We start from the raw sequence: 11,638 nt of genomic DNA, 5'->3' as shown, positions 1-11,638 counted from the left end.
CGGCGCGGCTCGCAAGTCAAAATGTATATTGTTAATAGGTAAAATAATACGCATTGCAATGTAATTACACCAAATAACTCCTCGGTATTTTGTCAAGGGATGTTTAAAGATTACTTTTAAACTTTAGTAACATCAAAAACTTGATTTTTTGTTATTGTTTTTGAGTCTTGAAAATGACCGTTTTTGCATTTTTTCGTACTTTAAATTGTTTATAACTCGGAAACCGTTGATTTTAGGGGCATAGTGCATAGGAACTATTTTGTTTAGAATACCCCGAAATACCTAAATAAACCGGAGCAAAACAAGTTATTTTTGCAATTTGTTTAAAAAAAATTAGTTTAAAAAAATTGTGACCAAGTTACCGGCCGGTAACATTTTGATCCTCATTCAGAGACATCTCACGGAGGTGATTATACAAAAAAATAACACTAATTTTTTCATATGAAGCCGCCGATTTCGCCTTGTCTATATGGTAATTATATGGTAATATAGCTCGGAATATAGTATATCTAGACGAGACAGGGCTAAATTTTTCTGGACGTCTATGGGTTCCGTAGAATTTATAAGTTAAATGTTTTTATGCAGTTCCAATTGAGATCGTAACAACTATACAGTCACTGTTTTTAAAAGGGAAACCGTTTTCCGGAAACATCGTTTTTACCAATTTCTCAAAAATTGTTTCACTATTTTCATTGGAAAACTAACTATACTCAACAAGATCCAAGCTTGGCCCATCTCAATCGATTCATCTGTACTTCTTAAACTTCTTAAGTTATGCTGGATTGGATCGTTACATACTTTCATCATTTGACATACTGAATAGCGTAGCTTATAAAATTTGACGTTTGAGATGGTCTCAGGTGACGTCATGCGCGAGATAGAGGCGCACTTTTTTCATATCGTTATGACATCCGTCTTCATGAACGATATTATAAACGCGTCAACGTCAAAATCCAAGGCTTAGATTTCGCCCGTTGATGGTGGATCTTCTGTTTTTCAGTACAAGGGAGATAAAGCCCAACCAGACGGACATCGGCAGAAAAGTGAAGCTGAAGCAGACCCGGCCAGCAGTCCTTCCAATCCGCAGAGAGGTGTCCTCGATGCGGCCGTCTATCCAGCCGTCTTATCAGTCCAATGTGCCCTCCAAGCCCACCCCGCCTGTCGTCCACTCATCCACGAATGGGCTGTCCAACGGCCTGGGCAGCAACCACGTCAGCAGCTCGCGGCCGCAGCTCAACAGTAAAAAGCCGTCGGTGCCCGATATTGCGCGGCGACCACTCAAGTAAGTCTATTTCCTCACATTTTCTACGAGCCCCTATGGAAAGAGATCTGGAGTTTTAACCGGCGACTGTTTTGCCGTTCTTATTCAAAACGTCCTAAATGGCGTTGTCGTTATTTTGTAAGAAACGCCCTAGAAGTAATTCCTCTGTCATCTACCACTTTATACAAAACCTGAGAACGTGATTCAGGGTTTCTGCTCAATTTAGGTTTCCATGTTTGATGATTTTGTAAAATGGCTCTTTGGCTAATATCTTTATAAAGGTTCTGCTTAGGCAATATTAAACGTGCAAATTACACAATAAGGTCGTTTTACATATATTTTTATTTATTTATTTATTTGAATTCAGCATGTTTCAAAATTAATATAGCTTTTTTCAGAATTTTATTTTTACTAATATTAACTGAGATACACAACTTTAAAATATGAACATTTTCCGTCCTTTGCTATAAGACGTTGTGACGTCAACTATGTCGCATGCGCATTACGCTTTAAATTTAAGTTGGTATAACAAGTTAAGTTGGCTATTCTGACATCGCTGGAAAGTGGAACAGTCATATTTTCTGTCATTTACCATTTACTATTTGTTGTGCTGGTGTCTGGTTGTGTTTTTATATTATTTTTGCTTATTATAATATTAATTCACATGGAGAATATGGAAAATTACAATATACTTATCAGTTATCACTGCTACACTCACTATATAATAATAAATAACACATCTACTAAATAGGTTCGTAATATTAACCCTAAATAATAAAATATCAAAACTGTCATGAATCATGATGTCAAATCGTTTTCTGTGTATTTTGTTTATTTCTCCTTTGCCCATGTATACCATAGACATAGACCTTATAAACTACTGGACTCGCCCAACTGTCATTTTGCCTACATAAATGGCAATCGCTCAGACGTGTGCGAGAGAGATGAAGCTAGTAAGGGCTTAAGCTTCGTTAACAGAATTTTGACTGCAGCGCGTTACATTTAATTCAACCAATTAGCTAGCTGTACTCGATTCCTTACCCCTTTTTTTCTGTTGAGCCGTATTCAAAGACTATAAAAATAATATAGAAACCAAAAGACAAAAGAAATTCATTTTTTCCAGTAGTGTAGGTATGTAAAAGGGTTTATTATATTACTGGCCTAATTACAGTACAATATTTGAATTGTTTTAGCTATATAATATTCCAAATAGTTTTTATAGTGCCTTATCCATAAATAATAATTTCCTCGTATCGTAAACTCAATCGGTTAAAATTACTGCAAGCTCTTTTGACGTAGTTGCTTCAAATATTTCATATTTTCTTGCTTTGCAGAACATATTATTTAAAGAGAATTTTTGTTAAGCACATTTCAGTTAAAACTTTTTCGTTATATTCAGTTTGACGTTAAAAAATAATTTGAAGAGTATCACATTTAAAGCGGCAAAATAAGTTATCATCGGAGACAACTCTACTTGGTCATTATTTTCAGAAAGATGCCAAAAAGTATAAACATCATAACTTCTTTCCTACCTATGAAATTTAATTTTTTCTCCACTTAAACGTCTCTTTACGAAATTTATCGCAGAAAACGATTGCACCATATTTAGTTTTTACGAATCTTTCACTAACTAAATCACACAAAAATTTAAGAAATCAATCAATAACGTCAATACATGACATTTACTTCAAAGTTTGTTTACGGCATTTTGTAACGATATACCCGTGTACCATCATTTGTTTTACCGGTATTTGCCTCAACTAGCTTCATCTGCCTTGCACACATCAGCGCGATTGACCTCTCTAGGGCCAGTCCATAGTTTACTAGGTCTATGATGTATACAAGTTGACGTCACAGCAAGAGAGACAATAATTTTAGATAGGACAGAAAATGTTTAAATTTTATTTTGATATTCCTTTGTGATCCATTTTTTCTGAGAAGTAAGTTAATGAAGCTTTTACTACTGAAAAATAATAGCAAATTCAATTTTTGGGATCTAAGGTAACGACCATTATAAGGTCTATGGTAACGACCCTAATTTTACTAAATCTGGCAATAGTGACATCACAGTTCCATAGCTCACTCCCTATTTCCACTTTACTTCCTCTGTCAGACGACAGATGAGATCAACTTTAACTTTAAGGAAAGTTCTAAATTCAGAATTCTAAAGTTTTTATAAAAAATGCTAAACTGTTAGGACGTTGCAAATAAGGACGATAGTCCATTTTTCCCGTGAATTACAAAGAGACTCCAAATCTCAATGAGTCATTTTTCCATCCTATGTAGAACTTCCTACACACAAAACTTGCATAAAATCAAAAGTAATATTTCAAAAATTAGCCAGTAATACCATTGACTTGCTAAATAAATTGTCCTATAAGGATTTAAAAGTCTATATTTTTGGGACGCTATATAAAATATTAGTGTATTAATTAGTTTTCCTTACCACCGATTGTCCTGTACCACTATTAACTGATAACATAGTATTATGGGATCTACAACATAGTCATTTACAGAGAACGATTAATTCATCTACTTGCGTTGAGGCCGTTCAAAAAGTTTGAACTGCACGATCGTTTAACTAAAGGTTTGTATTCCCGCACGTTAATTATGAGTTGCAGTTTAACCCACTTGTTGTGTTTGCAGAGGGCCTCCGCGAAAAGAACAGCATGACTTCGGTGCTAAAACAGATTTCCGTCTTGAAGGACAACTGTTATCACCTGAACAGGCCTATGTGGAATGAGGTGCACGAGGACTGGCCTTTTTACACCGAATCAGAAAGACAAATACTGAAACGGTATTTAATCATTAAGCTTTTCCTCTGTATTGAAGTTATTCTACAATAATCAGAAAATCTATAAAAAGGCCTTTGAATAATTAAAAATTTCGTACCGTTGTCCCCCGCATAGTCAGTGGTGCTTTCTTTTCTGATTATTGTTGTATTTAGACAAAACGAATCATAGAATCGAAAACATCAAAATCACACAAACGATCACACGTCATTTTTTCTTTAATTTGCAGCCGTAAACCGCAAAACCTTACCCCACCGGGTGGCAGCGATGGCGGCAGCTCGGGCAGCGGCCAGTCCCCCACCAGCACCCATCCCGGCTCCCCTCCGCCCATCACCTCCAGCAAGCGCCCCGGCTTCCAGGACGGCCCTGACGGCTTCTTGTACAAACGCCAGCGCATCGCCCACGGTGCTAAACCAGTGGACGTGCCGCCGTACCGCCAGCCCATAGAGAACAACAGCCAGCGTCGGCCCGTCACCGATTCCCGCGACGCCAGCAACATGAACCCCAGGAGCAGGGAGTCGCCGACCAACGGTTACTTCGGCTCTATGAACGGCTACGCCAACGGAATGCTCAATGATAAGCGCAATATAAGTGATGACGAAGACAACGCTAGTAAAAAACGTTCATGTGATAGTCATAGTTTAAGCTTCAGTGTAAGCCGCGAAAAGACATTTCTTAACAATCGAAGTTCGTCTCCTGCCAACAAGATTGCGGCGGAAGAGCCCAGGAAGGAGGTCTCGAACGAGAGACAGAACGGTCCCCCGAACGGTATGTCCAGTTGGATGAAGCTGGAGGAACGGGAAAAGGAGAGGGAGAAGGAACGAGAAAGAAATAGTAAATATAACAAGGTTTCGTCCTCTACTCAGAATAGGATATCCAGAGTCAGTCCCGACAGCCAGACGGACAGTTTGCCACCGGCGGATCTGGAGCCACCCCCTGTCGTCAAGAAAGAAGAGAAAGCGGAGTTCCCAGATTACAAGCAGTAAGTCTTTTGTTCCGTAGGATGCAGTTCGTTTCTAATCTCCATTTTGTTCCAGGCAATATGTTACCATACAAGACGTGGACCAGAGGAGGCGGTATAAAGCAGACTTTAATGCCGATTATGCCGAGTACCGGGACTTGCACGGCATCGTGGAGAAGGTGTCCAGGCGGTTTGCTCAGCTGGAAGAGAGGCTAAAGCAGGAGGATGAGAATAGTCCCAGATACAAAGTAAGTACATCATTCGTTGTCGTCTGTTCAGTTTTTTTAATTAATTGTTTTGAGGATGTGATATTAATAAAAAGTAATTTAATTCGTGTTTCGGTTCATAAACCAAACGAAATACTAGGAATGTTGAAAATAAAAACAAACAAAACCAAGATAAAAACAAAATTATATTGCAGAAAACGAAATTCAGAACGAAATATATGTTCTATCCTGGAACGAAATGCATCAAGTACATGCATATGTAATAAATAGGACTATTGCTTAGACAATTCATTCCCTTACATACTCTGTTTAATGTAAAACGAAATACACGTTTATTCCAACTATGAACAAAATTATAAGTACAGTTACGTAGACACGTATTTGATAAAGCTATTGTCACGTACTTCATTTTCGTTCTAACCATGCATCACAAGTACGAATGTGTTGGTCAGACATTTCGTATTTCTTCTCTTCTGCTCTAATTTATGTCCATGTGGAGAATAAACGAAACACGTAGAGGATGTTCTAACTAGGAACAAATTTCACTGCAAGACTTTGTATGTAATGAATAGTAGGACTGTTGTCAGGCATTTCGTTCTCCTTTACAAAAATGCTGTAATTTACATTTCTGCAGAGAACAATATTCTGAACAACACACAGGAAACATGTAACCAAGAAAGGAACAAAATTTGTTGCAAGTATATGAATATATGTTGAATAGAATTATTATTCAGATATTTCGTTCTCGTTTTTTATAGAAATGCTCCTCTTCCTGCAGAGAAGATAGGGAACGTATGTAATGAATAGTGGGACTGTTGCAAACAATATACAGGAAACATGTAACCAGGAAAGGAACAAAATTTGTGCCAAGTATATACAATATATGTTGAATAAAACTGTTATTCAGACATTTCGTTCTCGTTCTTTATAGAAATGCTCCTCTTCCTGTAGAGAAGAAAAGGAACAAAATTCATAAACATATTTTAACCAGAAACAAAGTTATTCGCAAATACATGTGTGCTAAATAAGACTTTGATCAACTAAAATGCTTCAAATGTGGTCTAATCAGGAATGAAATCATGCATTTAATTCTCGTTCTTCACAAGAACAGTGTAGAGGACAAGACCATATAGATGGAGGATGTTTTAGAGGAAAACAAAACTTATTACAGATATAAATAAGTATATGCATGTGTTGGTCAGGCATTTCGTTCTCGTTCTTTGCAGAGATGTTCCTTCGTTAATTGTTTTGTTTTTATTGTGAACGTTCCTAATATTCTGTTCGCAATACGGTTCCGAAACCTTCTAGGCAGGAATATCTTTTTTCAATTTCTTTTTTGTTTCAGGACATTAAAAGGCAAATAGTACGAGAATACCACGAGAACAAGAAAGATCTGGAGCATCAGAGGGCGAAGAGGAGATTTCAGTATCTACACGACAAGTTGTCGCACATCAAGCAGCTGGTATTGGAATACGACGAAGGCATGAGGGACAGTCAGTACTGACGCTGGTTAACGGCCCGAAGGCCCCAAGCCCCCTTTCGGTTTTACGGACACCTGCCATTGGACGACGCAATCACATCACGAATCGTATAAAAAGTTCTTCTATGTTAAGTTATAGTGAAGTTATATTGGCTAAAATAATCATGAGATCGTTACTATTTAAAAAAAAAAGTGTTGTAAATGCTTCTTTTGTTGATATTTGTTGGTTACGACTATTTAAATCAAGTGCATTAAATTAAGTGTTGTACTAGGTGTAATTAGTTGACATGTTTTTGTATAAATGACGTTGTGTTAATTATTGATTTGTCGCTTTGTGAGGACTGTACGTTTTGAGTAAGTGCCGAAGAGTGCCGAGGACCTAGCTGTCGATTTCCTTCACTCCGGATCTGGACCGGCGGGCCGACATACCATCATCCTAATCAGAGTAAGTTTACAGATTTCGTTAGAGCATTTGATTTTTAGAATTCGCGTTTTTTTTATCTTATTATTATAATTAATCATAAAATTTATTATTTATTTGCGATTTGTTAAAATTATTATTTGTTTGGTTCGAAAGTAGATTAAAGATTGTTCAGGTTTAACAAATAGATATTGTGCAAGCAATCCATTTAGGTCAATGTTATTTGTATTAAGTTAAAACATTTCATTAGTTGTTTTATTTTTGTAATCGTATGTTAATGGAAGAAATAAAGGGTATTACAAAATTTTGGCACTTTAACCTTTTTATTTTTCTTGGGTTTGAGTTTAATATATACGATACCTAGATTAACAAAACAAAACAAAACAAAAAAAGTAATCAAGAAATGTCTTGGTAAAAATATTCGCAGGATTAAAAAAAAATTCATTTCTCGGATAGTACAAGGCCACATAGTTCTCTTGAATATGGCTAGAATCGAAAAGTAAGAACATTTTTCATATACTTGATATTTTTCCAAAAACATTCAAACAACAAAAATAAAAAACCAACCTTTTAATTCATGTTAGTCCGAGCCTGTTGCAAGAAAATTTTTGAAATTATTCACACGAGTTATCTATCACTTGGCCTATCATCGTGCATGATGTTAATTATGCAGATTTTTTTCTTAATTATGCCAATGTGTTCACTTCAACTTATAAAATAAATTTTTCATGTAAAAACTGCATCGATTACAATCTGGTCATTGTGAAGGTCATCATATTGGTGCGTTGCAACCCCTCCGTCTGTTGAGAAATTCATTATACAATCTTGCAATTTATGTCTGAAATGAGGTGGAATACCGTCCTGCATAAACCACATGGATTATTTTGATTTAAAGGAATATCCTCGAGTAACCCCAGGTTATTTTTCAAAAAATGTAGATAGTTGAAAGTAGGAAAAGGAAATTGCAATGCTGTGGCTGCATTTTGATGACATCTCCCGTAATATCATACACCGAATTATGTAGGTATTGTAACCCGGTCAAAGTAGCTCAAAAAAGCTTACAGTAACTCGCATACAGCTGAAAATTGGTACGAGTGTCGGGAACTCCATTATAAATGAAATGTGAAAAGTCCCCGTCGATCCTACATCTGCAAAAAAATGTATTCAAGGTCAAATTTTGCAAATATGGGTTCTTTACATTTTTCAGCCAAACGATAAGTTTTACCATAAAAATAGGTCGGACAAAAATTGTAGATCATGCAATTATCTATAAAAAATTTACCATTTTTTTCCTAAGAATCACCATTTCAAAAAGTTGAAAAATTTGTGTTCTCCTTAATATACACACGTTTCCACTAAATGTACATGAACCTTATCAATAACTCGATTTCAACAATATATTTTACACGTACCTAAAAATATTTAAAAAAAAAAATTATAACATTTTGCTGACATTTTCTATGAGAAGTCACAGCTTTCAATAGAGCGCATCTGTTTCTGGGTGAAAAAGACTACAAAAATAATTAATATTTTGCTGTATTCTCAATATTCAATTTGAATTAAACATAAAATTATATATGTGTAGGAAAATTGTGTTTTCATCTCTCCTTGCAGGAGAGAATAAGAATATTCTCTCATATAAATATTTGTCTCAGATTTGTCTGCTTTTGAGGCATAGTTGTAGTTTTAAAAAAAAAATATCTTTCTGACCAAATAAAGATATTGATACAAAACTTTGTGTGCACAATACTCAACATGAATAAAATAACATTCAACGTTGAGAAAATTAAGTCTTAGCTCAAGCCAGTGGTGTAGGCATGTGTAAATTTTCAGAAAAATAAAGCCATGCACTGGAAATTATAATTATTGAAATACAAGTTATATTTTGAAGGAAAATCTCTTGGTTTTTTAACATTTCCGTACAAATCAGCAATTATGCTTAGATCAATTTAGAGTTACACAGGGTGTTGCACAGATTAAAAACTATACCTAACTGAACTTTCTTAAACTGCAATAAAATTTTTTGATTAATTAGATAAGAAATTTGTTCCTGTCTTCGTTTGCTTTTATTCTTAAATCAGAAACGAATCTTTTAATACAGTAGAATTGCAGTAATAAATCTATTTCATTTTGAAATAGACGGAGCAAAAAGTAAGCCAAATTGACAGCCAACTCAATGCTAGCAATTAAAACGTTCAATGTTATCACATTAATAGACTTTTATTACATACCTTTGTACTTAGCAACTTTTAACCAACATTGCACGGTTAGTACTGTCAACTAAAATCTTTCAATCTTAGTAGCATCATCAATAATTAATAATTCGTTTACAATGAACTCTGACAAACTGTTGTGTCTACGCACACGATAATACGATTGCCTATTGGTTAAGTAAAATGTGAAAAAAAATATATGTTAACAAAATAAGAATTATGAATATATATTAACTTTAAAAAATTAACGTAAACAGTGGCGGCTGGTGAGCATGGGCGTAGTTACAATTTTTGCTTAGGGTGGGCCCTGCAAGCTCTATACAGCCTCAAAAAAAAAAAGGTCTCTGCTCGCAATCGGCGGCTTAAATACGTTTTGTTTTGATTCTAAGAGAAAAAAGAAAAGCGATGCGCAGTGACCGACTTAGTGGTGAGGAGGCCTAGAAATTTTCATGACAAAAAAGTTTAATTTAAAATCTAGTTCACAATGTTATTTATCTAGACAATTAAATAGATTAACCTTATGAAACACGTTAAAAAGGAAATATTAAATTTATAATGTACAGTCAATTTAACTGGACTCGCGAAATCTATAGCTCGGCCCTAAATCCGTAAAGTGTTTACAGTGGTGGTCATGGCTACCGTTATGCAGCAGTGAAAGTTGGAGTGGGAGTAGCTCACATTTACTATGCAGTTTGGGCTCTGTCTAGTCTGCTCATAACTAAATAATAGCTACTCACTGCTTTTTTATCCTATTAAACGTAATTTGTTTACTTTTGGTGTAAAATTTCGGTACCTATGTATTCTTTCTTGTGAGTTTTAAAAGATTGTAAAAGTTTAAATTACATTGTAAAGACAGACAACACCACTTGCAACTAGGGTTACCAGATCTATTTCATGACAAACCCGGAGACATGACCCGTTTGTATAATTGACGCCTTAAAAAAAAAAAGGTTCTGCAATTGTAATCGGACAAAGCGATGTCTAAAAAAAAAGCAGGAAATATATACTTTGTGACCCGGACAAATGGATTTCGTGGGTAGGGCGTTGTATAATTCATGTGTAAAAAAAAACAGAAAATGTCGAAAAAACCTCACGATTTTCCCGCAACAAACAAAACCCGGAGAAATGACATATTAAACCCGGAGCCCGAAGATGTACAATCAAAACCCGAAGACTCCGGGTCAAACCCGGAGATCTGAAAAAGCCTACTTGCAACCAAACTTTAACGAAAAAGTAATTGAAAAGTTTATTTCGGACGAAAGCAGAAGATGCGCTTTTACTTTAAAAAATAATGTGGAGCACATTTTCCCTATATTTCAATAGTTCTTAAAATAAAACTAGGTACCCACTTATAATTGATATTTTTTTTCAATACTTCGTACCAAAATTTTTCCACCCTCCCTGGTATGGAAGGCAAGAGCTTCCAGTGCAAATAATAAACAGTGCACTTGTATGTTTCTAAAATTGGGAGATTATACAATTATACTCTCTGAGATATCACTACCTTTTAATATTTTATCATCACTTGAAAGCATCTGCTCCAAAATTCAAACCTGAATTGTTTTAATTTTAACCTTAAACATAAGCAGTGTTGTGAATCTAATAAAATTTCTGTCTAATATTACTTAATATGGACACTATATTTATTAAATTACAATTATTCCAAGTTAAAATTCTATCAACTAAATGCTCCCGTGTATTGAAGACCAGTGTGGAACATTCTGACAATGTATATTTTTTGTAATCTGTAATGACCTTTATCAGTAAATAAAAACTTTTATTGTACTGACTGCTTTTTTTCGTTTCAGGTTTTTAATCAAGATCTCCTTACACATTGCTCAAGAGTATGCTGGAACATACAAATTCTTCAAGAAAAGAGCTCTAAGCAACGTTGAAATGTTTGAGAAATTAATAATTAACATAAAACTGACTCCGAAAACTCTTTCCGAAATGGCACAGTGCTCTTATCACAATCAAAAGCCCGAACATATCCCAAAACCATATTCAATTAAATTGAAAATCTCAAAAAATATTCAGTCATATCTACTTTATTATAAATTAATTTCCACTTAATTTTTAGTAGTACTACATATCTTAATTTTAAATTAAAATACCTACTTATCATTTTATATACAAATTTGTCAATTCGTTCTTTACCCTGCCAATGCAAATATCGTCTAAGACTCAGCGGTACTAGCAAAGTGCCATAAATATCAGCCGAATAACAAAGAGTCGACATTTCAATTTTTCTCGTATCGGTGCTAATAATTTTTTTTCTCAGCT

At 35.0% G+C, this 11,638-nt stretch overlaps 1 protein-coding gene across 2 annotated transcripts in view; it reads left to right on the top strand.

Moving 5' to 3' along the window:
• Window positions 1-11,432, top strand: part of LOC108913052 (RNA polymerase II elongation factor Ell) — a 119,032-nt gene extending 107,600 nt beyond the window's left edge. Inside the window, exons 4-10 of one of the 2 annotated variants that reach the window (XR_001964605.2) lie at window positions 1,001-1,282; window positions 3,778-3,848; window positions 3,908-4,058; window positions 4,283-5,035; window positions 5,091-5,262; window positions 6,587-7,166; window positions 11,164-11,432. Coding sequence is in view for 1 of the 2 variants with exons in the window: in XM_018718583.1 (XP_018574099.1) it covers window positions 1,001-1,282; window positions 3,778-3,848; window positions 3,908-4,058; window positions 4,283-5,035; window positions 5,091-5,262; window positions 6,587-6,745 (1,588 nt within the window). In the remaining variant the exon portion in view is untranslated. Of the gene's footprint in view, window positions 1-1,000; window positions 1,283-3,777; window positions 3,849-3,907; window positions 4,059-4,282; window positions 5,036-5,090; window positions 5,263-6,586; window positions 7,421-11,163 lie in introns of those variants that run through there. The other variant, XM_018718583.1, reaches the window with a different exon arrangement.
• Window positions 11,433-11,638: the final 206 nt, after the last annotated feature.

The sequence above is a fragment of the Anoplophora glabripennis genome, unplaced genomic scaffold, assembly GCF_000390285.2.
Source record: "Anoplophora glabripennis isolate ALB-LARVAE unplaced genomic scaffold, Agla_2.0 scaffold1, whole genome shotgun sequence".
Classification (NCBI taxonomy): Eukaryota; Metazoa; Arthropoda; class Insecta; order Coleoptera; family Cerambycidae; genus Anoplophora; species Anoplophora glabripennis.
Note: the sequence above shows the minus strand (reverse complement) of the source record. Positions and strands in the feature narration are given on the sequence as shown.